Source organism: Podarcis vaucheri (assembly GCF_965113315.1).
Source record: "Podarcis vaucheri genome assembly, chromosome: 15".
Lineage (NCBI taxonomy): Eukaryota > Metazoa > Chordata > Lepidosauria > Squamata > Lacertidae > Podarcis > Podarcis vaucheri.
In genome coordinates, this window is record NC_138753.1 from 3,535,492 (window position 1) to 3,563,225 (window position 27,734).

The 27,734-nt window shown below is 47.6% G+C and overlaps 1 protein-coding gene across 2 annotated transcripts; it reads left to right on the forward strand.

Annotated features, from left to right (window-relative positions):
- On the forward strand, window positions 1–27,734 carry P2RX5 (purinergic receptor P2X 5). Of its 2 annotated transcripts, none has more exons than XM_082201892.1 (12): window positions 1–673; window positions 10,701–10,851; window positions 13,003–13,074; window positions 14,818–14,893; window positions 16,002–16,098; window positions 16,214–16,294; window positions 18,081–18,219; window positions 20,664–20,800; window positions 22,229–22,322; window positions 23,498–23,563; window positions 23,693–23,775; window positions 26,980–27,734. In XM_082201892.1, exons 1-12 carry the CDS (start codon window positions 537–539, stop codon window positions 27,074–27,076), a joined length of 1,230 nt encoding a protein of 409 aa, XP_082058018.1. In that variant the 5' UTR covers window positions 1–536; the 3' UTR covers window positions 27,077–27,734. The 2 variants fall into 2 exon arrangements, with proteins under 2 accessions (XP_082058018.1, XP_082058019.1); XM_082201893.1 differs by lacking the exon at window positions 1–673 and adding an exon at window positions 9,772–10,114.

Sequence of the window (27,734 nt, forward strand, 5' to 3'; positions counted from 1 at the left end):
AGGCCACCAATAGGCTTAATAGCCCCTCCAGATTAAGGACCCCAAACCTGGATGAACGCTAGGAACGTTTTGCCATATGCCTAAAAGCAGAGCATCGCAAGGGGGCCGTTTTTGCAAAAACTGGGTCGTGAAAAGGCAAAGGCGGCCGGCTTTCTCCTCCTGCAGAGCTATTATTGCAGGCTTGCAAAGGCCAGGGACCTTCTGACTCAGCCTTGAGATTCCATCACAGGCGGCAGAAGGAAGGTGGTTCTTCCACATACCTTGTCCAACCAGCAAGGGCTGCTGCTGCTGCTGCTATTGTGAGATCTATGCTCAGCTGAGATCTCCCTTGCCACCGAAAATTCAGATCAGAGCAAGCGCAGCAGGACTCAGCAGCAGAGCTGAACCGGAGCTGGCGTTTCAGCTTTCCAGGAGAAACACGTGCGTGGCTAATTCCTCCCCACCTGTCTTTTTTATTTTTATTTTCATTTCCCCCCCTTCCTCCCTACCCCTGCCCATCCTTCTCCTCCTTCAGATGCTCAGCCAGCCGGGAGAGGATGGGGCAGGTGGCCTGGAAAGCTCTCTGCCTGTCGCTGTTTGATTATAAGACGGAGAAATATGTCATCGCCAAGAACAAGAAAGTGGGAGTGCTCTACCGAGTGGTCCAGCTCTCCATCATGGCCTACATTGTGGGGTAAGGAGAGAATCTTTGCTCTTCCTTTTCTAAAAAAATAATAATTCTGCGTCATTGATACGCACGCACAGTAAAACCAGGCTTGTTTTTCTCCATCACCTTTTCCGATGTCTCTTGCTGATCAGAGAATCATGGAATTGTAGGAAGGGACCCTGAGGGTCATCCAGACTGACCCCGTGCAACACAGGAATCTTTTGCCCAACGTGGGGCTCGGACCCACAACCCGAAGACTGAGAGTCTCATGCTCTGCTATTGATGGATTATTTGCTGGCTTGTGCTGCTCAGCTCGAAAGCCAAAATGCAAGGAAACGTCGCAAACTGACTTGTACCAGAAAACCGGCCTGCCTACACGCAGTGTTGCCCGCTCTGAGCGGCAGCTGCTCTCTGGGGTTGTCTTGGGCAGGGCGAAGGGTCCTCTTCGTTGCCAGATCCTTTGAAACGGGAGAGGCCAGGAATTGAACCCAGAGCCTTCTCCCATGCACAGGAATTGGGAGATTTAATAGTTGTGAGATCCCCAGCCGAGGAAGAGTGGGGGGTCGGGGGGGCTGGTGTGTCACTGCCCAGAACCCCCTGACCTTTGAACCTGCCTAGCAGGGCTAATCCTACGACCTGGAAAAGCTGCAGGGAATAGGCTACCTTTTTTAAAAAAACACCTGGCGTTTGGATTTTGCCAGTTTGCACTGATTTTGCTCGATGCCAACCATTCTGCTTCTTTGGGGATGGGCATAAAAGCTCTGTTTCAAGGCTGGGCAACCCCAGATTTATTTATTTTTTGCAGGGGGGTTGTCAAGATGCTGTCTGGGAGAGAGGGGGCTTCTAACTGGTGGTGTGGGGCTCAGGATCCTCAGCCACCAAGGGAGACAGAGAGGGGAGTGTTTGGGCTTTGAGGGCAGCAGCTGGGCACAGACCAGCAATGCCCACTAGGACTTTGGCAGATGCCCAGAATGTTGACTGCCGTTACCCATGTGGTTTATGCCTGTCGTTCCAAAACTCTTCTTTCTCGGAAACGGCTGCTTCAGAGTCTCCAGGGTGGGCATGTCCAGGGTGCCTGCGTCGCATTGCACCCAGGAATAGCTCTCTGCCGGATAGGAACGGGACATTTGCCGGCAAAACACCACCCTTTTGTGTGTGTGTGGGGGGGGTCTTCCCGGTGGGCATCTGCCGCACACACGTCGTTCAGCTTGCGTCTCTCCCTCCCTGCTGACAGAGGGCTACCAGAACATCTGCGCTTTGTTGTGCAAAAAGTTCTTCCGCATCTTGTTCCAGGTAGAGCATGGGGTTTCTACTTAGCAGTCGGTTGACAGACCTCTTTAGACACAGTCATTTATTTAACAATAAATAAATACTGGCTGGTGAGCGAGGGTTGTCAGTTACTTTTAGCCACCACACCTGAATAGAACCTCCACAGTCAGGCGCAGTGCACCTTGCCGTACCAGATGCTGGAGACAGGTATCAAGGGCGTTGCTGTTGCCTCCTGCTTGGGAGCATCAAAAAATACCTGGCTGTCCTCTGTTGGTAACAGGACACTGGGCAGAATTCCTCAGCTTTCCCCTGTTCCAACAAGGCTCTTTTTGTTTTCATTGCTCCCAAGAGAATGAAGAGCTTTGTAGACCTGCAACCATTTTCCATGGTAGATACAGTGTTGGATTCCTAGGAAACAGAAGGACTCCGTTTGTCTTTATGATCTGAAAAACCTTTCTCCTGATCACTCATGCGGGAGACGTTCCATAGTTATCCACCGGTGGTGAGGGAAATGCACTCTGGACATGCTCAGGGGCACTCTCGCCTCTTCTTTTTCCAAGGAGTACTGCCTCCAGTTATGGATGCCACATTTGAAGGAGGGTGTTGACAAACTGGAACCTAGAGGAAGGGCAGCCAGGAGAACAAGGGACGTGAATACCAGGTCATGTGTGAAGCCACAGCTGAAAGAGAGCTAGGTGTGGTTAGGTTGGAGGAAAGACGTTTAAGGGTTAGGGAAATGACAGCCGTCTCCAAATAGCTGGAGGGCTGTTACATAGAAGATGGAGCAGACTTGTTCTCTGTCGCTCCACAGGTCGGGATTTGAACCCGGCGCTCAAAAATTACAGCGAAGCATATTTCAGCAAGACAGCAGGAGGCAGTTCCTACTTGTAAGGAGAGCTGTTCAACAGGGGAACAGCCTGTATTTGGAGGCAGCGGACTCATCCTGCATTGCAGATCCTGCACTGAGCAGTGGGTTGGACTACATGAGCTTGAGGGTCCCCTTTGCGACCCTGAAATGCTCTGATTCCATTCTGCCTTGTTTCCTTCATTCCCCATTTACCACTTGCATTTCAGGGTATTTGCAATGACCGGCTGTGGGCGAAAGTGAGGGCTGGTAATCTCAGAATGGGGTTTTTGTGGCTGATGTTGGCGCAGACTGGGCACTCTGTACATGTTCAGTTTGCTTTGGTCCGGCGTTTCCATAGTACAGGATTGTAACAAGATGATTGGGTCGGGACCAGTGCAGGGAATGGATATCTCTGGCCCTCTGTATCGAGAGCGAAAGGTGTATTGCACGGATTTTTCCAGGAGGACTGAATGCAGAATTTTTTATTTCCAACATGCTTCACAGCAAAAGCGTGTTTGTGTGTGTGTTGCTGTCCAACCCGTCAGAAAAATTTACAATTCTGGGCATATTCATTCAGAAATAAATCTCTGTTTTCCAAGTGCTTTGGAAGTGCATTTGGGAACTGCACACAGACTCAGATGATTAATGGATACATTGAATGGATTGATTTAATCAGCTAAAACATCTGCATATATTAACAAACCCGCAATGTCCCCGTCCCACTGGAGGTTTAAAGGAGACTTGTTTTGTTGAGTCGGTACAAAATGGAGTTGGTGGTGGGGCTGAAAATGGTCGTGGGGCTCAGGAAGAAAATGGGAATCCTTCCGTTATCCACGGGTTTCTTTTAAAAACCACAGTTCCTTTACAAATAATCTGGTGCTCAAGTTATAGAAGGACGTGTGAGAATTTAAATCAGCATGGATTTTCTGATTGAGACAGATGTTTTGAGACTATAGTTCCCATCATCCCTGACCACTGGTCCTGCTAGCTAGGGATCATGGGAGTTGTAGGCCAAAAACATCTGGAGGGCTGAGACTGAGGAAGCCTGGATCCTCAGGGTCCCTTCCAACTTGATGATTCTCTGAAAGGTTCTGGGTTCGATTCCTTGCCAGAGTGGTGTAGTGGTTAAGAGCGGTAGTCTCGTAATCTGGTGAACCATGTTCGATTCCCCGCTCCTCCACATGCAGCTGCTGGGTGACTTTGGACTAGTCACACTTCTTTGAAGTCTCTCAGCCTCACTCACCTCACAGAGTGTTTGTTGTGTTGGAGGAAGGGAAAGGAGAATGTTAGCTGCTTTGAGACTCCTTCAGGTAGTGATAATGCGGGATATCAAATCCAAACTCTTCTTCTTCTTCTTCTTGCATTGATGAAGAATCTCATCTTATGGGGATTGAAAGCTCCCCACATTGGAAAGCTTCTGCCAGTCAGTGCGTGTAGACAAGGCCAAGCGTTCTTCCAGACTGTCGCTATCTATTGAATCAGTACAAAACAACTTCCGGTGCTCCTGATTAAACTTTTCGTTCCAGACCATGAGGACTAGAATCTTGCTTTGTTTTTAGGGAATGCTCAGAACTCGGTGGTTATGCAGGTTTCAGGTCCAGTTCCCAATGGCACCCCCAGGGTGGGCTGAGATATATTCCCTGGCTGAAACCCTGGAGAGCTGCTGCCAGTCGGTGCAGACAACACTGAGCTAGATGGACCATTGGGACTGACTCTGTCCTCTGCCTGCAACTGGCTTTCAGCTGCTCTCCTGCAAAGCCCCATTCAGCACAGATCAGGTTGCCATGGCAGCAACGTGGAGGATGCTTTAGCGCAGTGATCGGCGGTGCTGCAGAATTTGGGAGCAGGCGTGGCCCACTGTGACTTCACGTCCCACGGAGGTGGCAGCCCAAGGACAACCACTTAGGGGGCAGATGCCTATAGGGCTAAAAGGGGCTCTCTCCTGCCAGGCAAGCCATGTGTGCTGCTGCCCATCACTGCCCCCCTTGAAAATCTCCCTCATTTCTGGAAATTCTCTCCGACACGAGGTAGTGATCGGCCCCCAACCTGGATGGCTTTTTAAAAATAAATAAATTTTATTTTTGTATTTTCTGTTCTGCATAAACGAATGGATTAAATACATAAACATATAATTTCTTCTGACTTCCCTCCCCCCATCGTGGATCTGAATGTAATGATTTCCCCTTCTGCATCTCTGTCGTAACTCTATTTTTATAAATCCTTAGTTCAAATCTTTACCACAAGTTTTCTGTCAATCCTACCAATGTACTGTATGTAATTGTTTACAATAGTTCCCCCCCCCCAAAAAATCATAAACTTTCCCCATTCTTTATTAAAGACCTCCTCTTCCTGGGTGTGGGTGGGTGTGTTTAAATTTTCTGTTTTACAATTTAAAATACTTATTTCAACATCCTTAAAATATCAACGACTTCCCCTTCCGTGGTTCATTTTGCATATCATAAATCCCTGCGTATTTTACAAAAACGAAACCGTTCAGTGTTCCATTATTACATCCGTCGAAACTTATTTGCACAGCTGAATTTATCTTAATGCTGCTAAACCTCTTCCTGGTTTCTAATTCTTCCCGTGAGTTTTGCCATCTCGACACCGTTCATCAGTTTTGTCCATTTGGCTTTAAAAGAGGAACCGGGCAAATCCACAAAGGAGGATAAAGCCACTGTCCCTCCACCAAATACCAGTTTGACAAAGGCTTCTGCTTCTTTCTCTGGCCAGATGAGTCCGAGCAGGGGTAGGCAAACTAAGGCCCAAGGGCTGGATCCGACCCAATCGCCTTCTAAATCCGGCCCACGGACAGTCCGGGAATCAGCGTGTTTTTACATGAGTAGAATGTGTCCTTTTATTTAAAATGCATCTCTGGGTTATTTGTGGGGCATAGGAATTCGTTCATTTGTTTTTTCAAAATATAGCCCGGCCCCCCACAAGGTCTAAGGGATATATAGTCCGGCCCCCTGCTGAAAATGTTTGCTGACCCCTGAGTCACAGGAAGAAACACAAGCCGTCATTCACATCCCTGAGTTGATGTCCTGCTTCAGCACAGATGCTGAAGGAGAAGCAGAGGAGTAGATTCCAAGAAGGAGCCCAAGGCGATAGGTCAGGCAGATTGTCCTAGTTCTAGGGGTTGCGCCGACCGTGCGAGGTAGGACGGTTGTGGCGCTGGAATGCCTTTGTTGGGTCTCGATGAGCATCTGACATCCGATTGTGAAAGATCACCAGTATCCTCATCCTCCATCCAACGCATGCCTCTCTTGCCATCCATCTCCTCCCCTCTGGTTGTGATGCTTCTTGGAATCTGTTCCTCTGCTCATCTTTCCTGTTCGTATCCTTCTTTTCTTTCGAGGAGCTCGAGGTGGCAAGCAGACAGGTCCTCCCTATTTTTCTCTTTCTTTATCAATCACTCATAGCTGAGTAAGATTGTCTTCCATAAACACGGTTTTAACAATGAGTCCCTAAGTGACTGTGGAGGCCAATTCTGGATCCACACGTCCTTCCACAGTGGGGACATGGGTTTCCGAGCGGGAGTTGATCCTCAGGCTGTGCTTAGCAAATAGGAAGCAGCAAACAATGTGTAATTTAAAAAATATAAGATCAAGCCGTTATACCAATCTGTCCCCCTGCCCCCATCGTTCACTAAGGCCTAGCTCCAAGGAGGGCCTTCTGGCGGTTCCCACACTGTGAGATGTGAGGTTACAGGGAACCAGGCAGAGGGCCTTCTTGGTGGTGGCGCCCACCCTGTGGAACGCCCTCCCATCAGATGTCAAGGAAATAAACAACTATCTGACTTTTAGAAGACATCTGAAGGCAACCCTGTATCGGGAAGTTTTTAATGTTTGATGTTTTATCGCCTATTATTATTATTAGGGATGCGGGTGGCGCTGTGGGTTAACCCACAGAGCCTAGGGCGTGACAATCAGAAGGTTGGAGGTTCGAATCCCCGCAACGGGGTGAGCTCCTGTTGCTTAGTCCCTGCCAACCTAGCAGTTCAAAAGCCCGTCAAAGTGCAAGTAGATAAATAGGTACCGCTCTGGCGGGAAGGTAAAGAGCATTTCCGTGCGCTGCTCTGGTTTGCCAGAAGCGGCTTAGTCATGCTGGCCACATGACCCGGAAGCTGTATGCCGGCTCCCTCGGCCAATAAAGTGAGATGAGCGCCGCAACCCCAGAGTCGGCCAAGACTGGACCTAATGTTCAGGGGTCCCTTTACCTTTATTATTATTATTATTATTATTATTATTATTATTATTATTATAGGGACGCGGGTGGCGCTGTGGGTTAAAGCCTCAGCGCCTAGGGCTTGCCGATCGAAAGGTCGGCGGTTCGAATCCCCACGGCGGGGTGCGCTCCCGCTGCTCGGTCCCAGCGCCTGCCAACCTAGCAGTTTGAAAGCACCCCCGGGTGCAAGTAGATAAATAGGTACCGCTTACCAGCGGGAAGGTAAACGGCGTTCCGTGTGCTGCGCTGGCTCGCCAGAGGCAGCTTGTCACGCCGGCCACGTGACCCGGAAGTGTCTGCGGACAGCGCTGGCCCCCGGCCTATAGATGTGAGATGGGCGCACAAACCCCAGAGTCTGTCAAGACTGGCCCGTTCGGGCAGGGGTACCTTTACCTTTACCTATTATTATTATTATTATTATTAATCTGTTGGCAGATGCCCAGAGTGGGTGGGGCAATAGTAATAATAATAAATTATTATTATTATTATTATTATTATTATTATTATTATTACACAGTTTCCTTTGAGCTGGGGAACAGAAGCCAAGAGAAACATCAGCATCATTATGAGTGCAATTAAAACACAGCATTTTTTCTATAAGTTGCAGGATTCTACTTTCCTTAGGGAGATACTATGGGTTGCACTTTTTTAATTTTTCTGTCAGGGCAGCGTGCACGAGTTTTCACTTGGGAGAGGGCTGATGTGATGACCCAGATCCCTGTAGGCATCAAAGGAGAGCAAATTGCATCCCTGTAGCCAAGATGCCTCTCTGACGCGTGGGCGCTCAAGGATGTGACAGTCATTTACGTGGCACATGGCTGTCGAACGACATACTTTCTGACGCAGCTGTCAGCGTTTAATTACGGTACATTTAATTCCCTGCTTCCGCCTGGGCTCGGCAAGTTAGTAATTTAAGCCACGTGGAGGTGGTGATACCTTCAAGATTTCGTTTAGGAAGAAAGCAGACTCCCCACCGCCTGAGAATGCCACCAGCTTTCTCTCCCCACCACACATGGCTGCGGTGACTTTTACTAGCTGTGTGACAGGCAGAAATTCAACAGGGAATGCTTTATCCTCCCCATAGAGAAGCCAGTGACTTGCTTTGCCTTGCCGTTCCGGCTGAGGTATGCAGAGAATTCCAAAGAAGGGAAAGGAGTCAGTCCACAATCCAATCTGTGCATCAGTCCTGGTCACCCAGAGACTCACAGAGGGAGACGCCAATGAGTGCCCAGCTGCTACTGGCAGCGATTCCCAGGACTTCTAGCTTCCAGCTGGAAATATTCCTGGAAATGAAACCCCTTCCAAAGTAGTAGTAGTAGTAGTAACAACAACAACAACAACAAAAATAAAAATAATTAATAATAATTTATTTATACCCTGCCCATCTGGCTGGGTTTCCCCAGCCACTCTGGGCGGCTTCCAACAAAATATTAAAAACACAATAAAATATCAGACATTACAAGCTTCTCTGCTGTAATGTTTTTACAGTAACTCTCAATTGGGAGGTGCCCAGAGTGGCTGGGGAAACTCAGCCAGATGGGCGGGGTATAATAATAATAATAATAATAATAATAATAATAATAATAATAATAATAAACAGGGCTGCCTTCAGATGTCTTCTAAAAGTCAGACACTTGCTTATTTCCTTGACATCTGCTGGGAGGGCGTTCCACAGGGCGGGCGCCACCACAGAGAAGGCCCTCTGCCTAGTTCCCTGTAACCTCACTTCTCGCAGGGAAGGAACCGCCAGAACCTCAGTGTCCGATCTGAACGATGGGGGTGGAGACGCTCCTTCAGGTATACTGGACTGAGGCCATTTAGGGCTTTAAAGGTCAGCATCAGCACTTTGAAATGTGCTCAGAAACATACCAGGAGCCAGTACAGGTCTTTCAGGACTGGTGTTATGTGGTCTCGGCGGCCGCTCCCAGTCACCAGTCTAGCTGCCGCATTCTGGATTAGTTGCAGTTTCCGGGTCGCCTTCAAAGGTAGCCCCACGTAGAGCGCATTGCAGTAGTCCAAGCGGGAGATAACCAGAGCATGCACCATTCTGGTGAGACAGTGTGCAGGCAGGGAGGGTCTCAGCCTGCGTACCAGATGGAGCTGGTAGACAGCCGCCCTGGACACAGAATTGACCTGCGCTTCTACAGACAGCTGTGAGTCCAAAATGACTCCCAGGCTGCGCACCTGGTCTTCCAGGGGCAGAGTTGCCCCATTCAGGACCAGGGAGTCCTCCACACCAGCCCGCCACCTGTCCCCCAAAAGCAGTACTTCTGTCTTGTCTTGTCTTGTCAGGATTCAACCTCACCCGCCATCCATCCTCCAACCGCCTCCAGACACTCACACAGGACATTCTCCGTCTCTTTTGTGCCTGGTTTGAGCCCTGATTTTTAATTTCGCCCAAGCCAAGAACTGACTTCTGATGGAACATTAGCAGCTTCCTTTATTGAAGCAGACCGGCTCAGTCCAGCTCAGTATTGTCTACACTGACTGGCAGCAGCTCTCCAGGGTTTCGCGCAGGGAGTCATTTCGCAGTCCACAGTTTCAGAGCAAGGGAATTTCCTACCCTACCTGGAGGCAATGGGGATTGAACCCTGAACCTCCTGCGTGCACAGCAGAGGCTTCCCTGAGATACAAAACAAGAGTTCTAGTCCTCATGGTTCTGGATTTAAAGGTGATTAAATAAGAGCAGAGGGAGTTGCCTTAGACCAAGTTATCCAGCTCAGTACATCATGCATTTTATTGAGTTTATCTAGGTCAGTGCAGCATGCATTTTATTGAAACACAAGAGCAGTCAAGTACAACATCCCTAGAGTGGACATAAAAGGGGATGTCTGGACCAGCCAGTCGGAACTTCCTGTTTCTCCTAAGCTAGGACAGACTTCCTCTGCATGTGACTAGAGGTGGGCGTGGCCTCACCTGCCCAGGTAACAAAAGAGCAGGACTGGTCAGCCATCTCTCTCTCTCTGACCACATTTGTCGAAGAAGCAACATCTGCTTAGCCTATGATGCTTTCTTGGCTTCCAGCCAAGAGAGGACAAAGGGACTGTCTCCTTATGAGATAGTTTCCAGGTGTATGTTACTTTTCTAAGCTAAGTCTGATTCTGGGATCCAATTGTGAACAGAATGTGAGTGAGTAAACTCTTTTTATACTTTTATAGAAGACTGTGTCGTGTCTGATCTTTTTATGAGGGACTAAATGGGGAATTACCTTTAAAACGTGCTTTAGAGGCTTTAGCGAGCCTGAGCAAACGCATCCACTGCGAGTTTAAAGGGGGGGAATGTTACTCTGCTAAATTGTGGAACTTGTTAACATAAGTTGGAAAGGATATAATCAAACAATATATCCTCTCCTGCATCCCTGAACATTCTCGCAGTCTAGACCAGGCACGTCCAACAGGTAGATCGTGATATAATCTGTTGTAGATCACTGGCAGTCTCTTTGGAAATGGCCACCCCTGGTCTAGACTGACTGGGAGATGCCAGGAACCGAACCTCGGCCCTTTTGCATGCAAAGCAGATGCTCTACCGCTGAGCTACGACCCCTTCCCAAAGGAAAGGCGAAGTCAAGAAACGAATGGGATGTTAATTACCATTTGAAAAAAAGAGTGCCCCTGAGCATGTCCAGAAGGCCAGCCATCCATCACAGCTCTGATTTAGCCCCTGATTCAGAAAACTCTGTGTCGAATGTTGTTTCACTCTCTGCATTTCCAGGTGGGTCTTCGTGGTCAAGAAAGGCTACCAGGATGTGGATACGTCTATCCAGAGCTCCGTCATCACCAAGGTGAAAGGCGTGGCTTTCACCAACACCTCTGAGCTGGGCGAGAGGCTGTGGGATGTCGCAGACTATGTCATCCCCCCACAGGTACCCACACTGACCCAGTTTGGCTGCCTTCTTTCCCCTGATTCTAAGCATCAACATATTTGTCTCTCATATATAGATTTATATAGAGAGGGGACGCAGATGGCGCTGTGGGTTAAACCACAGAGCCTAGGACTTGCCAATCAAAAGGTTGGCGGTTCGAATCCCCGCGACGGGGTGAGCTCCCGTTGCTCAGTCCCTGCTCCTACCAACCTAGCAGTTCGAAAGCACGTCAAAGTGCAAGTAGATAAATAGGTACCGCTCTGGCGGGAAAGTAAACGGCATTTCTGTGCGCTGCTCTGGTTTGCCAGAAGCGGCTTAGTCATGCTGGCCACATGACCCGGAAGCTGTACGCCGGCTCCCTCGGCCAGTAAAGCGAGATGAGCGCCGCAACCCCAGAATTGTCCGTTTACAGAAGACAATTTTACTCGGCTACGAGTGATCGCCAAGGAAGAAGAAGATTAATTTACAAGCCCTGAAGTCCAGGGTAGCTCAGGGATTGCCTGAACCTTTTATATCCTGGCAAAGATCACCTGCAGGAATGTCTCTGGTCACCCCCCTACGTTGGTGAAGCTCACTGTAGAACAAGAAGAAACTCGGCCACTAGAGATTCATCGGGCGCCTTCTCTGCCAACTTTGGCAAATTTGGATGGCCAGGCCTGTGTGCGTTGAGTCTTGCCAGGACTCTCTGAGCCTGTGGATTTCCCCTGCAAATCCTCCTGGCCTTTGTGGATTCCTTGCTGGTTTCTCTTCAAGGTGAATGCAGCCCAGTCCCCTGGGCCTCTCTCTGCAGAGATGTGGCTCTATGCCCCATGCTAAGTATAGCCACTGACTGTAGCAATAAACAAGGATTGCAAGGTGAGCCAAAGGCTTTTTTAAGAAGAGGAAGAAGTAGCTCCCATGGGCCGCAAATTAAAGTGCTTTTAAAATCGCCCTGCTGCTTGAAACGGGAGGTTTCATAGAACCAGCAGATGTGGGGAATGATCAATGCTGCCTTTTAATGTCAGTAGCTCTTAATAATGTGCAGCCTGCAAATCACCCAGATGACTACCAGAAGGATGTTCGAAGGGATCCTAGCTGTTGGGTCAGGCCAGAGGGAGCCCATCTAGGCTTGCATCCTGGACCAACGAGATGCCCCTTTAATAAACAAAAATCTGCCCTGATTCCCTTATGGGGGACACAAGAGCCCTGATAGAGTCTATTGCAGGTTCTCCATCAGTCGGAGAAAATAACAGAGGCCAGCCAGAGAATATTGAGAAGCAAAGCAACTAGTAAGCCTGATCTTTATTGAACTGTTGCAACAGGGTCCTCACTCACCACACAAAGGAGGGAGGAACAACCCAGAACAATGGCGTGCAAGGCTTTATATGGACTTTTGAAATTGCCACCCTGTAGATCAAGACCACCCCCAGAAACATCATACATACATCGCAGAAGGGCTGTAACCTAAGACCACCCCTCAGATACATCATACCTACATCACAGAAAAGGCGGTCTAAAACAGAAATTTGAATGTTGTTTTTCTCCTATCGTTGTTTATTAATCCGTTCCGCAAGTCTCTTCGTCTAGCGGTTTTTTCGTCTTGCGAAGCAACCCTATTAGCGGATTAGCACTATTAGCAGCTTAGCAGCTATTAAAGGCTTAGTGGCTTAGCGGCTAAAAGGCTATTAGCAGCTTAGCGGCTTAGAAAAAGGGGGGGAAGCGAAAAAAAATCGCAACACTTGCAAGACGTTTTCGTTTTGCGAAGCAAGCCCATAGGGAAATTCGTCTTGCGAAGCAGCTCAAAAATGGAAAACCCTTTCATCTAGTGAGTTTTCTGTCTTGCGAGGCATTCGTCTTGCGGGGCACCACTGTAGTGATTTCTCACAGCAGCTACCCAGACGCCCCAACAAGAATGTCACAAGTAGGACCTGAGTCTAGCACCACTTTCTCTCCCCAGTCTGTGGTTTCCAGCACTGGTATTCAAAATCATTCTTCCTCCAACAGTCGAGGAAGAACATGACCAGTATAGACCAGTAGAGCCTGATCTTTGCTTTGCCCACCGTGACCACAGGCCACATATTATTATTTTTGTCCTCAAGTTGTCAGATTTTTCCAAGCAAAATTCTGAAACTCACTACCTCCTAACCCCTTTTCTCTACTTTGTCTCCTCAGGGCGAAAGCGTCTTCTTTGTGATGACCAACTTGATTGTCACTCCAAACCAACGGCAGGACACCTGTGCTGAGGTAGGCGTTTGTGAACACGGAGAAGCGTTGTGAGTGCTTGTGTCTTAGACAGCGGGCAGGGCAGCAGTTCTGGAGACCATGTGTAAAGATTTCAGCAACAATGACTTGGACAGTCCGATGGCAGCAGGATAGGAACAGAGGCGCTTCCAGTCGGACACTGTTTTGGGGTGGGATTCCGTTAAATGCCAAAAAAAATCAGGTTGCAGAATTATACTGCAATGGGAGGTCTTGCACAGCAAACCCACTTCCCTCAAAATATCGGGCTTTTTTTGCAATAAGAAAAGGCATATATAATCTCCCCACAAACAAATAATAACAAATGCTCAGTAAATAGCCATCTTTGTTGACTGATGCTGCAAAAAAATCAGGTTGAATGCACATTAAACAGGCCATCTAGAACCACCTAAGAGACCTGGGATTTGACAACCTGGAATTCCCAAGAAGGACACTGAGGTCTAGCTGCTTGTTGTTGTTGTTTAAGTTCACGTTGGTTCCCGACCACCAGGGGGGTGTGGGAGAATTTTGTTACAAAGAGGAATGGCGATTCCTGCATGGTCCTCCAAAATAAGTTAATACGAGTACAGTAGTATTCGCAATCGTTGGTTTTCTACTCTAGAGGAATTATGTACAGTGGTACCTTAGTTCTCAAACACCTTGCTACCCAAACATTGCAAACCCGGAAATGAGTGTTCCGGTTTGCGAACTTTTTTGGAAGCTGAACGTGCTCCGTTTTGAGTGTTATGCTTCCGATTTGAGTGCCACACTTCCGTTTTGAGTATTACGCTGAGGTCTGTCTGTTTTTGCTATTTAATTTGAATTTTTTGTTTTGTTTTATTGCTTTCATTTTCTGGCTCAATGGTCTCGTTAGACAGCAAAATGCATGTTAAAATGCTGTTTTAGGGGTTGTTTTTAAAAGTCTGGAACGGATTAATCCATTTTGCATGACTTTCTATGGGAAAGCGCACCTTGGTTTTGGTGGAATGCTTTGGTTTCGGAACGGACTTCCGGAACGGATAAAGTTTGAGAACCAAGGTGCCACTGTATAATAATTACATTAGCTTAATCCATTGAAATGTTGCTGTGAGAATGGTGTTATGTACTGAAGTTCTCACCCTGGGCCAGCAGGGGGATACTGTGTAGATAGTTATGCAAATAAGGGATCGAAAGTGATGTTCAGTGATTGGATAGTTTTAGAAAATTGTTACAGTTACATTGTACTGGAGCTCTATATAAGCAGGCTGACTGAACCCTTCAGTTCAGTTCTGTCCTGGCCTGTGAATAAACAAGAGCTGTTTGAAGAATCGCTGTGTCGTCTGATATGTTCACCCACAACTTAACAAACAGATGGGCTAGATGGGTCTGATCTAGCAGGTTCTTCTTGAGATCATATGTTCACTATTGCAGCCACAAGGGTGGAAATAGCATCCTCACCCCTGGCCACATACACAGAAGAAGGACATTGGTGGAGTTCCGATTAAAATGGTTTGGGAGGCACTCTAAATCAGCCTAACCTGCTGCTCTCCTGCTCCTACGGACTGCAACTCCCATTAGCCCCTCCCCAGTCCCCAGTGCAGAATGGGGAAGGATGCTTGTGTGGCGCAGTGGTTAGAGTATCAGACCAGGACTGGGGAGACTCTGGGTTCAAACCCCCGCTCAGCCATGCAAGCCTCCAGGTGACGGACTTTGTGTCAGTCTCTGCCTTCGCCCCTAATTCACGGGATTTCCTTCCCCTTTTCCTTACAGAGCTCTGGTATTCCAGACGCACTCTGTTACCGCAACAGCGACTGCAATTCTGGAGAAGCCGTCGTCGCTGGCAACGGTAAGGATTTCCCAGGCAATTTCTAAAGGCCTTGCCCCAGCTGGAAAACAAACAGGTTTGCTGCATAACAGGCAATTCTGCCTTGAGATAAATTTCCATTTTAAACGGTTACCTCTGCTGCTGTTGATTTTATTTTATATTTTTGGGGTAACTTTTAAATCGCTGGGGAAGGCGCCCCGATTTTAAAAGGCGGGAGGGCTATTAGAATGCCGAACGATAACTGAAATAAGTGTAATAAACAAAAATCTGCCCTTATTCCCTTATGGGGGACACAAGAGCCCTGATAGAGTCCTTTGTAGGTTCTCTATCAGAGAAAATAACAGAGGCCAACCAGAGAATATTGAGAAGCAAAGCAGCTGGTAAGCCTGATCTTTTTTGAACTGTTGCAACAGGGTGCTCCCCTCACATGCAGGAGAAGGAGGACCCTGAACCAAGGTGTGCCCACCCTTATATAGACATTTTAAATTGCCCGCCCTGGAGTCCAAGACCACCCCCAGAAACATCATACCTACATCACAGAAAGGGCGGTCTACAACAGAAATCTGAGTGCATTGTGTAACTCCTGCCTGACAGGTAACCTGTTAATTGTCACTTGATTGGATTACCTGGGGAGCCTGGCCAGTCTTTTGTAGTGACAAATACTTAGTACCTGAGCCAGGTCACAGGCTCACCCTATTCATATACAGACATACCCTTAAGACAGGATTTGTGAACAAAAAGACAATGGGGAGGCTTTTCCATTTTCCTTCGACCTTGCAGAGAAATATTTGAGGTGAACTTGGGAGGGACAAAACGGTTTCAGGACTTTTTCGGTGGAGTTTCAGACATGTGGCTTATATATTTATGTTTGCTGGGTACATTTATGAACATTTATTATATATATAAGACCTTGATTTTTTTTTATTTCATAAGTAATCTACGTGTCCTTATAAAAGTGAGCCGTTGTTTCTAAAAGTTTCCTGCAAGCTGTGTGTTCCCCTTCTCTGTAGCTCCTTGAAAGCTGTGAGCTCTGTCCATTTTAGCAAACACTACTCTTCCCCCACAAAACCCCCAAAATATTCCAGCTAGCTGATTTCACCCTCCCTCCATAACTTTGTCTGCCCTGCAGGAGTCAAGACTGGCCGTTGTCTGAAGGCCGGGAACAGCCTGAGTGGGACATGCGAGATCTTAGCTTGGTGTCCGGTGGAGAAGAAAGGCCGGCCAAAGTTGGTCCTAGTTTATTTATTCACTTAAAACCACTCTAAAATTTTTAAGACAGGCCAACTGTGCCACACTTCCTTGAAGAATCATTAACCCAAGCAACCTGTGCTTATCCTTTAGAAAGCCTCTTCTGGCAAACGCCGAAAACTTCACCGTCTACATCAAGAACTCCATCCGCTTTCCCAGGTTCAAGTTTTCCAAGTAAGTATTGGTCTTCCCTGTTGCTGAACTTTTTGCAGTCGCAGCAGAAGGAACGGTTTCTGCCAGAGACACGGATGGTTTTGAAATCAGAGTAGCCAGATTCATGGAGGAGAGATCCGGCAGCAATAGGCTCTTGTCAGAGGAGACGCCTTTCATTCCCTCTACAGTGGTACCTCGGGTTACATACGCTTCAGGTTAGATATGCTTCAGGTTACAGACTCCGCTAACCCAGAAATCGTGCTTCAGGTTAAGAACTTTGCTTCAGGATGAGAACAGAAATCATGCTCCGGCAGCGCAGCGGCAGCAGGAGGCCCCATTAGCTAAAGTGGTGCTTCAGGTTAAGAACAGTTTCAGGTTAAGAACGGACCTCTGGAATGAATTAAGTACTTAACCTGAGGTACCACTGTATTCCCAATGTTCAGTTGGTAAGTGCAGTTCATTATTTTGCCAAAATGGCACAAGGGAGATATCAACAGAATTCAGGGAACCCCCAAAGGGTTTGTAAAATTACAAAAAGTGTTTGGAGAAAAAAGCCTACGTGGGGAATGCCTTCCCCACCTCCCAAAAAATTTGATTGTGAGTTTTATCAGCGGTTGGTTTATTGGCTGTCTGGTTTATTGGAGGTTTTGTACAGTGCTTTTTTTTTCCCTTTAAAAATGTTTAGGAATACTCTCATTTTGACTCAAGAAAATCACCATTCTATAGTTCAAATTGGGGAAAATAAATACCATATTGGCCTGAATATAAGCCTCACTTTTTTTTCCAAATTCTGACTATGAAAAGTTAAAGTGCGGCTTAAATTCGCGACCTTACAAAAATTGCCTTTGATGATGTCGCTGCTGAAAGAGAAATATGGTAAAACGGAACGGGTGTGAGCGCCTGTGGGATTTTAAGGGAGCGGCTGATATTCGGCTATTGTCGTTTTTTCTTTCCCCCCCTTGAATTTTAAAGGTGCGGCTTGTTTGCAGGTGCAGCTTATATTTGGGCCAATATGGTACAGTAAATGGACAAAGGGACAAAGATTCACAAACAGTTTAGGGGTACGCGTCCCCCCAGGAAAAAAACCCCACTGGTTTTGTATATGGGACACATGGTTACTATTTGCTACTGCATTAGTGTGGTCATGACTTTGTGGTTTTAAAGAACGGTCATGTCATTTTCGTACAATTGGTTTGTCTGCTTGGTTGTTAAAAGCCATGCTGAGCTCCATCCTGGAAAACGAAAGATCTTAAATACAGTGGTGCCCCGCAAGACGAACGACTCGCAAGACGGAAAACCCGCTAGACGAAAGGGTTTTCCGTTTTGGAGGCGCTTCGCAAAACGAATTTCCCTATGGGCTTCCTTCGCAAGACGAAAGCCCATAGGGAAATCTCCGGGACAGCGGGGAAGCGCAGCGCGTCTTCCCCACTGTCCTCGGACTTCCTCCGAAACCTGGCAGTGGGGCGGAGAGACCTCCTCCCACCGCCAGCCTTCGGAAGGCTGCTCCGAAGGCTGGCGGTGGGGCGGAGAGACCTTCTCCCCATGCCAGCCTTCGGATAGCTGTCCTGAAGACTTGAGGTGGGGAGAAAAGCCCTTCTCCGCACCGCCAGCCTGGCAAGCGGTTTCCATAGGAACGCATTAATTGATTTTCAATGCATTCCTATGGGAAACCGTGCTTCACAAGATGAAAAACTCGCAAGAAGAAAAAACTTGCGGAACGAATTAATTTCGTCTTGCGAGGCACCACTGTAAATCAGTGAAATAAAACATGGCTGCCAATTGACCTTCCTGCACTCCCCCAACGCAGAACCAACGTCCTCGACACCACAGATGACAGCTACCTGAAAACGTGCCGCTACGGACCGGACCATCCTTACTGCCCCATATTCCACCTGGGGAACCTCGTCTCGTGGGCTGGAAGCAACTTTCAGGAAATGGCCTCAGAGGTATGGAGAAACTTGCTGTTCTGCTTCCTTTGGGGGAAAGGGCTACAGCTCAGTGGCAGAGCATCTGGTCCCGGGTTCAAAGCCCCTACATCTCCAGGTAGGGGCTGGGAGAAAGACGTCCTACCTGAAACCCTGGAGAGCTGCTGCCAGTCAGTGGTGGCAGCACTGAGCTAGATGGAGCAACGGTCTGTACAAGGCAGCCCCATGGCCTTGTTCAGTGGCTAGGGACTGTACAGTGGCGCCTTGGTTCTCAAACTGAATCCGTTCCGGAAGTCCGTTCCAAAACCAAAGCGTTCCAAAACCAAGGCGCACTTTCCCATAGAAAGTAATGCAAAATGGATTAATCCGTTCCAGACTTTTAAAAACAACCCCTAAAACAGAAATTTAACGTGAATTTTACTCTCTAACGAGACCATTGATCCATAAAATGAAAGCAATAAACAATGTACAGTGGTACCTCGGGTTACAGACGCTTCAGGTTACAGATGCTTCAGGTTACAGACTCCGTTCACCCAGAAATAGTGCCTCTGGTTAAGAACTTTGCTTCTGGATGAGAACAGAAATCGTGCTCTGGCGGCGCGGCAGCAGCAGGAGGCCCCATTAGCTAAAGTGGTGCTTCAGGTTAAGAACAGTTTCAGGTTAGGAACGGACCTCCGGAACTAATTAAGTTCTTAACCTGAGGTACCACTGTACTGCAGTCACACAATCAATCAATCAGTAGCTGAACTGGGTTCCACACAGTCACAAAAACAAAACAAAAAGAGCCGCCGAAACAAAAATGCAAAATAAATACCAAAAACAGACAGACCTCAGCATAACACTCAAAATGGAGCACGTTCGGCTTCCGAAAAAAGTTTGCAAACCGGAACACACACTTCCGGGTTTGCAGTGTTTGGGTTCCAAGTTGTTTGAGTACCAAGGCACCACTGTAGCTCTTGAGTAGAATCACAGAACTGTAGAGTTGCAAGGGATCCTGAGGATAATCTAGTCCAATTTCACCCCAATGCAGGAATATCCCAGCGTCCCCTGTGGGGATCGAACCTGCAACCCTGGCGTTATCAGCACCTCGCTCTAACCAATTGAGCGCTTGCTTTGCATATAGAAGGTCCCAGGTTTCATCCCTGGCCCCTCCAGTTGAGAAGGGGATCAGGTGATGGGGAAGACGCTCTCACTCTCTGCTCAAGATCCCAGAGAGCAGGGCCGGATTTATGTCTAAGCTAAACAAGATATAGCTTAGGGCCCCACTCTCTTGGGGGATCCCAAAACAATCTAAAGGGAAAAAGAACCCTGGACGTACATTTCCAAAATATAAGATAAAAAACAAAGAAAATAAAACTTACATATAGCAACAGTGTTTTGTGTTGTGTAGGCTCCTATGGTGCAGGTAATGCTAGCCTGCTCTCTAAAATATCACCGGTTTGCTCATTTCTATATATAGGGTGCCTACATTCTGCATAGGGATGCGGGTGGCGCTGTGGGTTAAACCACAGAGCCTAGGACTTGCCGATCAGAAGGTCGGCGGTTCGAATCCCCGCGACAGGGTGAGCTCCCGTTGCTCAGTCCCTGCTCCTGCCCACCTAGCAGTTCGAAAGCACATCAAAGTGCAAGTAGATAAATAGGTACCGCTCCAGCGGGAAGGTAAAGGGCGTTTCAGTGCGCTGCTGGCCACATGACCCGGAAGCTGTACGCCGGCTCCCTTGGCCAATAAAGCGAGATGAGCGCCGCAGCCCCAGAGTCGGTCACGACTGGATCTAATGGACAGGGGCCCCTTTACCCTTTACCTTTTTACATTCTGCATGGCAACATGTGCAAATGGCTTTAGATACCTATTAGGTCCACAAATTACCATATAGCACATGGGTAGGCAAACTAAGGCCTGGAAGCCGGATCCGGTCCAATCGCCTTCTAAATCCGACCCACAGATGGTCCAGGAATTTGCAATTTTTTACATGAGTAGAATGTGACCTTTTATTTAAAATGCATCTCTGGGTTATTTGTGGGGCATAGGAGTTCGTTCATTTTTTCCCTTCAAAATATAGTCCGGCCCCCTGCTGAAAAAGTTTGCTGACGTCTGATATATCATATATTCAACACAAAAAACAGCGACAATTTGTTGTTGACAAAGGACAGCTGGACATATAAAGAGCCCCATTCCCTTCAGTATCTTAGGGCCTCATCAAACCTAAATCTGGCCCTGCCAGAGAACAACTGCCGGTCAGAGCAGGCTGAGCCAAGACTGTGATGCTGCGGCAGAAAGGGCCAAAACAATTCTCTTTTTCTGACCTGCCATTCACATAGATGGCACACTGATCTCTTGACAACTGGAATGGACATGATCCCACTGAGATCAGGCAGGGATCGCAGGACCTCCTGGGGGGGAAAGGGCTCTGCGACCTTAACCTGGAGCTCGCGCTGAAGCAAACCTTTGTCTCTCTTTCATTAAGGGTGGTGTGATAGGAATTCAGATTGAATGGAACTGTGACCTTGATAAGCCCCCCTCTGAATGCAATCCTCACTATTCTTTTAGCCGGCTGGATAACAAGTTTGCTGAGAAATCCGTCTCGTCAGGATACAACTTCAGGTAACAAGACATGGAGGGGGAGGCAATTTTCTCGATGTCTGCAGCAAGCAGAGTCCTAGCCTTTACAAAGTAGCCCTAAACCAGCCTCATTCTCTCTCTCTCTCTCTCTCTCTCTCTCTCTCTCTCTCACACACACACACACACACACACACACACAACCTAGCCTACCTTTCAAGGTGGTTGTAATAATAATAATAATAATAATAATAATAATAATTTTTTATTTATACCCCGCCCTTCCTGGTTCAAAAACTAGGCTCAGGGCAGCTAACAACAAATTTAAAACACTTAATTGTAAAAGCAGCATAAAATACAGTATAAAAACACGAATAACAATAAAACTCAAAGTTCAGAAATCAATTGAGGGGAAATCCACCTAATAAGCTTTAGATAATCCCCAGGGCTAGCTGGCTGAATTGGTCCTACTTGGGCCAGTGAGGAGGCCAGGGGAGAATTAGCTGTGGGGTCTCAGAGCGGGTGAGGGAAGGGAAGGGAAATGAAAGATCAGGCTGAATTCAAATTAAAGGCCAGGCGGTAAATGAGGAAGGGGGAGAAGCATGTACACCACCTTGAGTTCCATGGAGAAAAAGGTAGGATGTGAAGCTGTGAGAAATAAATATAAACGTAATAAATGTAACATATATATATATATATATATATATATATATATATATATATGTGTGTGTGTGTGTGTGTGTGTGTGTGTGTGTGTATATATAACATTGAGTACCGTGGACGTTGCTTCCAGGTATGTAGATACAGAACTCCGGCATTCATTGATTCATCAGCCTGACTGATTGTTTAAAACTTTTTGAATGACTACCGGCGAATTGGGCAACGCTTAAAAACAAAATTTGATTTATTTTCAAGGCAAGTCCTTACCAAAAGGATGGGTGACAGGTACCATTTCCTCAGGAAGTATATTTCCTTTAAAACACACACACACACACACACACACACGATCATAATTGCCAAAAGTCCAGAAGAGCTTTCTCTCTGGGCAGAGCTACACATGGGAGGAAAAAAACACGCCGTAAATAAGCCAGAAATTAAATCATTATCACAAAATAAAAACGCTATGTAAAAATGGCATAGAAGTTTTTTTTTGCTCTCTGGCACCATCTGGTGTTGCATGTTGATAATGAATTCAAAACGTTGGTTTTTGACTAATGTATCTGAGTCCTTTCTCTCCCCCTCTCTTTCTTTCTTTCTCGCCTCTGCTAAGATATTCCTCGAAGTGACATGTACAGGTTTAGAAACAAAATAAGCTTTAAAGGCTGGGGCAAGAGAGAGGAGGATCTGGGGTCTGATGCAAAACAACAACAACAACCAAACCTCCCAGTGCTCTCCATTGCCTGCAGCCTCCCCCATAACAACTACATTTTGGGTGAAATAATGCCACCCCTGCTCTGCTTTCTGATACTGCAGGTTTGCCAAGTATTACCGTGACGCAGCCGATGTTGATTTCCGGACTCTGATCAAGGCTTACGGGATCCGCTTTGATGTCATGGTGAACGGGAAGGTAGGAGGAAATGTGTTTTGCTGCCTCGTGTTTTTCTCTTTTGGCTGGGCCAACTCCAGGTCCAAGGGGTTTTCCTGGGCGAAGTTTTTCCCTGCCTCTCTGCAGCTGGGATGTAGAAGATTACTGTCTCTAACAGGGGAGGGAGAATCTCGCTGTCAAGGCTAGCAGGCATCAAGGATGTAAAGATTTCATCCGCGGCTGCATTCTTTGCAGAGCTGTTTCCGTTCCACTACAGTTCGGCTTCTGCTAAAACCTACATTGTTTCCCTCACCGTCTGCTATGGTCAAAACAAACGTAATTAATTCCAGTGGCAGGGAAACATCGAAAACAATGCAGGAAAGCATGTACCGTATTTTTCGCTCCATAGGGTGCACCTGACCATAGGGCGCACCTAGTTTTCAGAGGGGGAAATCAAGGAAAAAAATATGATCCCCCCCCCAGCTCTGGGAGCAGCGGACAGGCTGTGCGCAGCCTGTGCGCTTCTCCCAGACCTCCTCCCTGCGGGCTTTTCTACGAGGAGGGAGAAGGGACTGACGCGGCCAGTCAGTCCCTTGTCCCGCCTCGGGGAAAAGCCCCCAAGAGTGGCGCGCTCTTTAAAGGCTGCGTGGCTCCTGTGGGCTTTTCTACGAGGTGGGAGGAGGGACTGATGTGGCCAGTCTGTCCCTTCTGCCTCCTGGGGAAAAGCCCGCAAGAGCTGCGCGGAGCTTGTTTGCGGCTCTTGGGGGCTTTTCCCGCCTGCCTCCCCCCTGCATTCGCTCCATAGGACGCACACACATTTCCCCTTGCTTTTTAGGAGGGAAAAAGTGCGTCCTATAGAGCGAAAAATACGGTAATTCTTTACATAACGATTTCGGACTAAAAAAAAAAGATTGACACTCTTATGTGATTTTTGTTCCTGATCTCAAAAGTTGGGGCAATTTCTGCTCCTGTTTGCAACAGAGTTCTCTGACCTCCCCAGTAGCCATTGGTAGTTTTATTCCTCTCCTTGAATCGGTCTTTCAAAGCCATCCTGCTTTGGGTGGCCATTTCTGCATCCTGTGGCAGAGAGTTCCACATCTCCACTTTGCCTCTCCCTTCACTCCAGGCTCCTCACGTATGATAAAAACAAAACTTTCCCGAACAAAATGCTTCTGGCTAAAGACTCAACTCTCAGCTTTCGACATATTTTCTTTCAGGCGGGGAAATTTAACATTATTCCGACAATCATCAATGTGGGATCAGGTGTTGCGCTGATGGGAGCGGTAAGTCGAGTTGAATCCAATATATTTTTTCGTTGACCCAGTTGTGTGCATGAAAATCTGTCTGCTTTATTGATTTATTGCTAAAATGTGTAAATTTGTTGTGTCACCAATGCCTTGTCTGTCTCCTAGGGGGCTTTCTTCTGTGACCTGGTGTTGCTGTACTTCCTCCAAAAGAGCAATTTTTACCGAGGCAAAAAATACGAAGAAGTGAGGTATGTTGATTTCAGGCGCAAAGAGGCGTGTGGTGTGGCAGAGGCGTTTGAAACTTCCACCTTGGGGGAGTCCTGCTGATTACCTGGTCGTCGACATGGAGGCGGGGAATGAAACGGCCCCCTCCTGACATCATCGTGATGTCAGGTGATTGACAAGTGGGTGGCCCACTGGCCAGACTTGGCCCTCAGGAACTGGGGAGGTCAGGATACCTACCCCTCTCCACAAACTGTTACCATCTCTCAGCCTCGCAGGGTTGTTGTGAGGATATAATGGGGAGAAACATGTATGCTTCATTCACCTTGAGATCTTTGGTGGAAAAATGAGATATAAACGAAATAAAGAATAGAGCCGCCACACCAAAACTGAATCTGGCTGGGCTTCCCCAGCCACTCTGGGCGGCTTCCAAAAAATATTAAAATACTGTAATACATCAAACATTAAAAGCTTCCCTAAACAGGGCTGCCTTCAGATGTCGTCTAAAAGTCTGGTAATTGTTTATCTCTTTGACATCTGATGTGAGTGCATTCCACAGGGCGGGTGCCACCACCGAGAAGGCCCTCTGTCTGGTTCCCTGTAACTTGGCCTCTGGCAATGAGGGAACCGCCAGAAGAGAGGATTTAAGATGAGGCTGGTGTGGCCTGTGGCTTCCCCCACCCATGGCACAGCTGGCCATCATTCAAGGCCCCCCCCCAGGGCACAGCTGTCAATTTTCCCCTTTTTTTAAGGGAAATTCCCTAATTCTGAATAGGATTCCTCGCAAGAAAAGGGAAAAGTTGACAGCTATGCCCCAGGGCACCACCAGGTGCATCAGTTGAAAATCCCTAACCTAAGGACTCATCTTTAGCAAGCCATTTCCAGGCTGGCTCCTGGCTTGTATTCTAACATGCTGAATTCAGTACCTGGGACCTAGGAACATAGCTGTCAACTTTTCCCTTTTCTTGCAAGGAATCCTATTTGGAATAAGGGAATTTCCCTTAAAAGGGGGGAAAGTTGACAGCTATGCCCAGGAATTGGAAGAGGGGTCCAGGAGTTGAGACACTCCACACACTCATGACAATATAAAGAATCTGGAAGGAGATTCAGCTCCTCGGCCGTTTTAACTATTGACCTTTGCTTATTCAGGGAAATGGGCCTGAATAATTCATCATTTCCGTTGGTTTAAAAGCCTCCCGGAATGGCCCGGAGCAGAGCGCATCCCCTGAGAACCATATATTATAGTCAGGAAGAGGACGAAAAGCTTAATGTGGAGTCCTTGCCGCATGCATTAGGATTTTAAAAAAATGCACCGGGATGTTTTGATTTTTAAAACTCACGAACCCATATGGGTGAATGTGTTAAAAACAGGTGAATGGGTTCCTTCAGGGAACTCTCTTTCTCTCTCTGTGTTGACTTTGTTTCCCAAGGGAGGCAGGCCAGGCCGGGAGTTTGCCCCCTTGTTGAACCATGAGCCGTGGAAGGCACCCAGTGATGTTGACTTTTAACGCCAGCCCTGCAAGGGAGAGTCAAGTGATTTGTATTTTGCAAGATATGGAGTGCAAGACCCTTTCAGTCTGATCCTGAGGGACAACATTCAGAGTACAGTGGTGCCCCGCAAGACGAATGCCTCGCAAGACGGAAAACCCGCTAGGGTTTTCCGTTTTGGAGGTGCTTTGCAAAACGAATTTCCTATGGGCTTGCTTCGCAAGACGAAAATGTCTTGTGAGTTCCTGCGGGGTTTTTTTCCTCCCCCCCTTTCCCCCAAGCCGCTAAGCCGCTTATCAGCTGATCCTAAGCCGCTAAGCCGCTTATCAGCTGATCCGCTAAGTCGCTAAACCGCTTATCAGCTGATCCGCTAAGCCCGCTAAGCCGCTAATGGGCTTGCTTCGCAAGACGAAAAAACCACAAGACGAAGAGACTCGCGGAACGGATTCTTTTCGTCTTGCGAGGCACCACTGTAGGTCCCCTGAGCAGCTTTGGTGTACTGCCGTTCAGAGTTTCTGTGGGGGCACACCTGAGATCTTTCCCTGCCATCCATGAACCCCCAGAACCTACCCCAATGCTTGCTGCCCCTTTGGCCATGAAGGGGTGACGATGCTTACCTTTTCATCCCTTGAAAAGTACATTGAGTTAGAGGAGGAAGCTAGAAGAATGACTCTCTTTCCCTCTTGCTCTTTCAACTCTATGTCCTTTTCAAGGCTCAGCTTTTTTCAATAATAATAATAAATTTTATTTATACCCCACTCTCCCCAGCCAGAGCCGGGCTCAGGGCAGCTAACACCAATAAAATCACAGTAAAAACATAACAGGGGGGAAAGGGGGGGGGAGAGACAAAAAAACAACAATTTAAAATACTGGTTGAAATGCAATTTAAAATGCAGCCTCATTTTAAAGTAGCTGATAAATCAAGACCATAAGGGGAGGGAAACATAAGGGTCAGACCAAGTCCAAAGGCCAGGCGGAACAGCTCCGTCTTGCAGGCCCTGCGGAAAGATGTCAAGTCCCGCAGGGCCCTAGTTTCTTGGGACAGAGCGTTCCACCAGATTGGGGCCAGTGCTGAAAAGGCCCTGGCCCTAGTTGAAACCAATCTAACCTCCTTGAGGCTCGGGACCTCCAAAGTGTTGTTATTTGTAGACCTTAAGGTTCTCCGCGGGGCATACCAGGAGAGGCAGTCCCGTAGGTACAAGGGTCCTAGGCCTATTGGATCTATGACACAGACTTCTTGAAAAAATGATGCTTGTGTGCATGTGTGTGTGCGCGCGCGTGCACATGTATGTGTGCGTGTGTTTTCCTTCTCTCTCAGTGGAGCGGGGCTGAGAGGTGATGAAAGGAAGTGGCACCCATAGCACTCACTCAAAAATCCATGGGTGCCCGCCACCCTGGAAAGGTTGAGAAGATCTCTCCTGCAAAGCGTTGCTCTGTCGCAGAGACTGAATAACCACAGGACACCCCTTGGGTCCCTAGTTCGAGACACGACGTGACCTAGTTCATCGCTGCACCCAAAACATACATTCCAACAAGTCCTTCAAGCCCCGTCTCTTACATTGGGTGTGAGGAACCAGTGGCCCTCCAGACAAAGGCAGAATACGGCTCCCATCATCCCTGTGTGGCCATTTGCCATCTCAGTTAGGGAGTTGTAGTCCAGAGAGTCACGGGTTCCCCTCTATGCCAACGCCATTGCCTTATCCCTCCACAACTTCTTTCTCTGTTGTTGTTTTTTGCAACAGGAAACCTGTACCAGAAGCAAATATCAATGGAGACCAGAGTTCCGACTCCCTCTCCAGGCTGGATCACCTGAGGCAATTGCAGACGGTTGAGACCTAACGCCAAGGCTACTGACCGGCGACCGTACTCCACTAAGACTTCATGGGCCGGGGGAAACTAAGCAATCCATGACGCCGGAGCCATTGTTTACCTCACGGATAAGTGATGGAGACCAGGAGGATGCGGTTAACCCCAGGCTTTTCACAGCTCCCCAAAGCCTTATTTTCTGGTGACGTTCCGCCATACCCTGAGCCATCTACGTCACTCAACACAGGATTTTACATTTTTTAAAAAACTAAAAATCAAATGCCAAAGCGACCTGCCTATATAATTCCACAGCAGAGATGGCAGAAGTTAGGTATCCCCTGTGTTGCCATCTTGAATATACCTGAGGTCCATCCATCTCGGCCCAATTGTTGGGCAGCCATCTTAAATACAGCAGGATCGATCCACCTCAGTCAGTAGGGCTACCTATTATTTCCAGGCCTTTGTCCTTCTACAGACAGAATAATCAGGACATATCCCTGGCATTCCTGACAGACAGAATATATTAATATTCCTTGGAGCAACACACTTGGCTAGTGAGATTTCAGTCAGCTGCTTTTCATCCTGCCAAGTCTTCTCTCCTGCAAATTAGCCTGTTTTAAACTGGATGGCCCTGAACAAACTGAGGTGGGATTTATTTATTTTTTGAATTTTCTGGATTTTATGCCTTCGC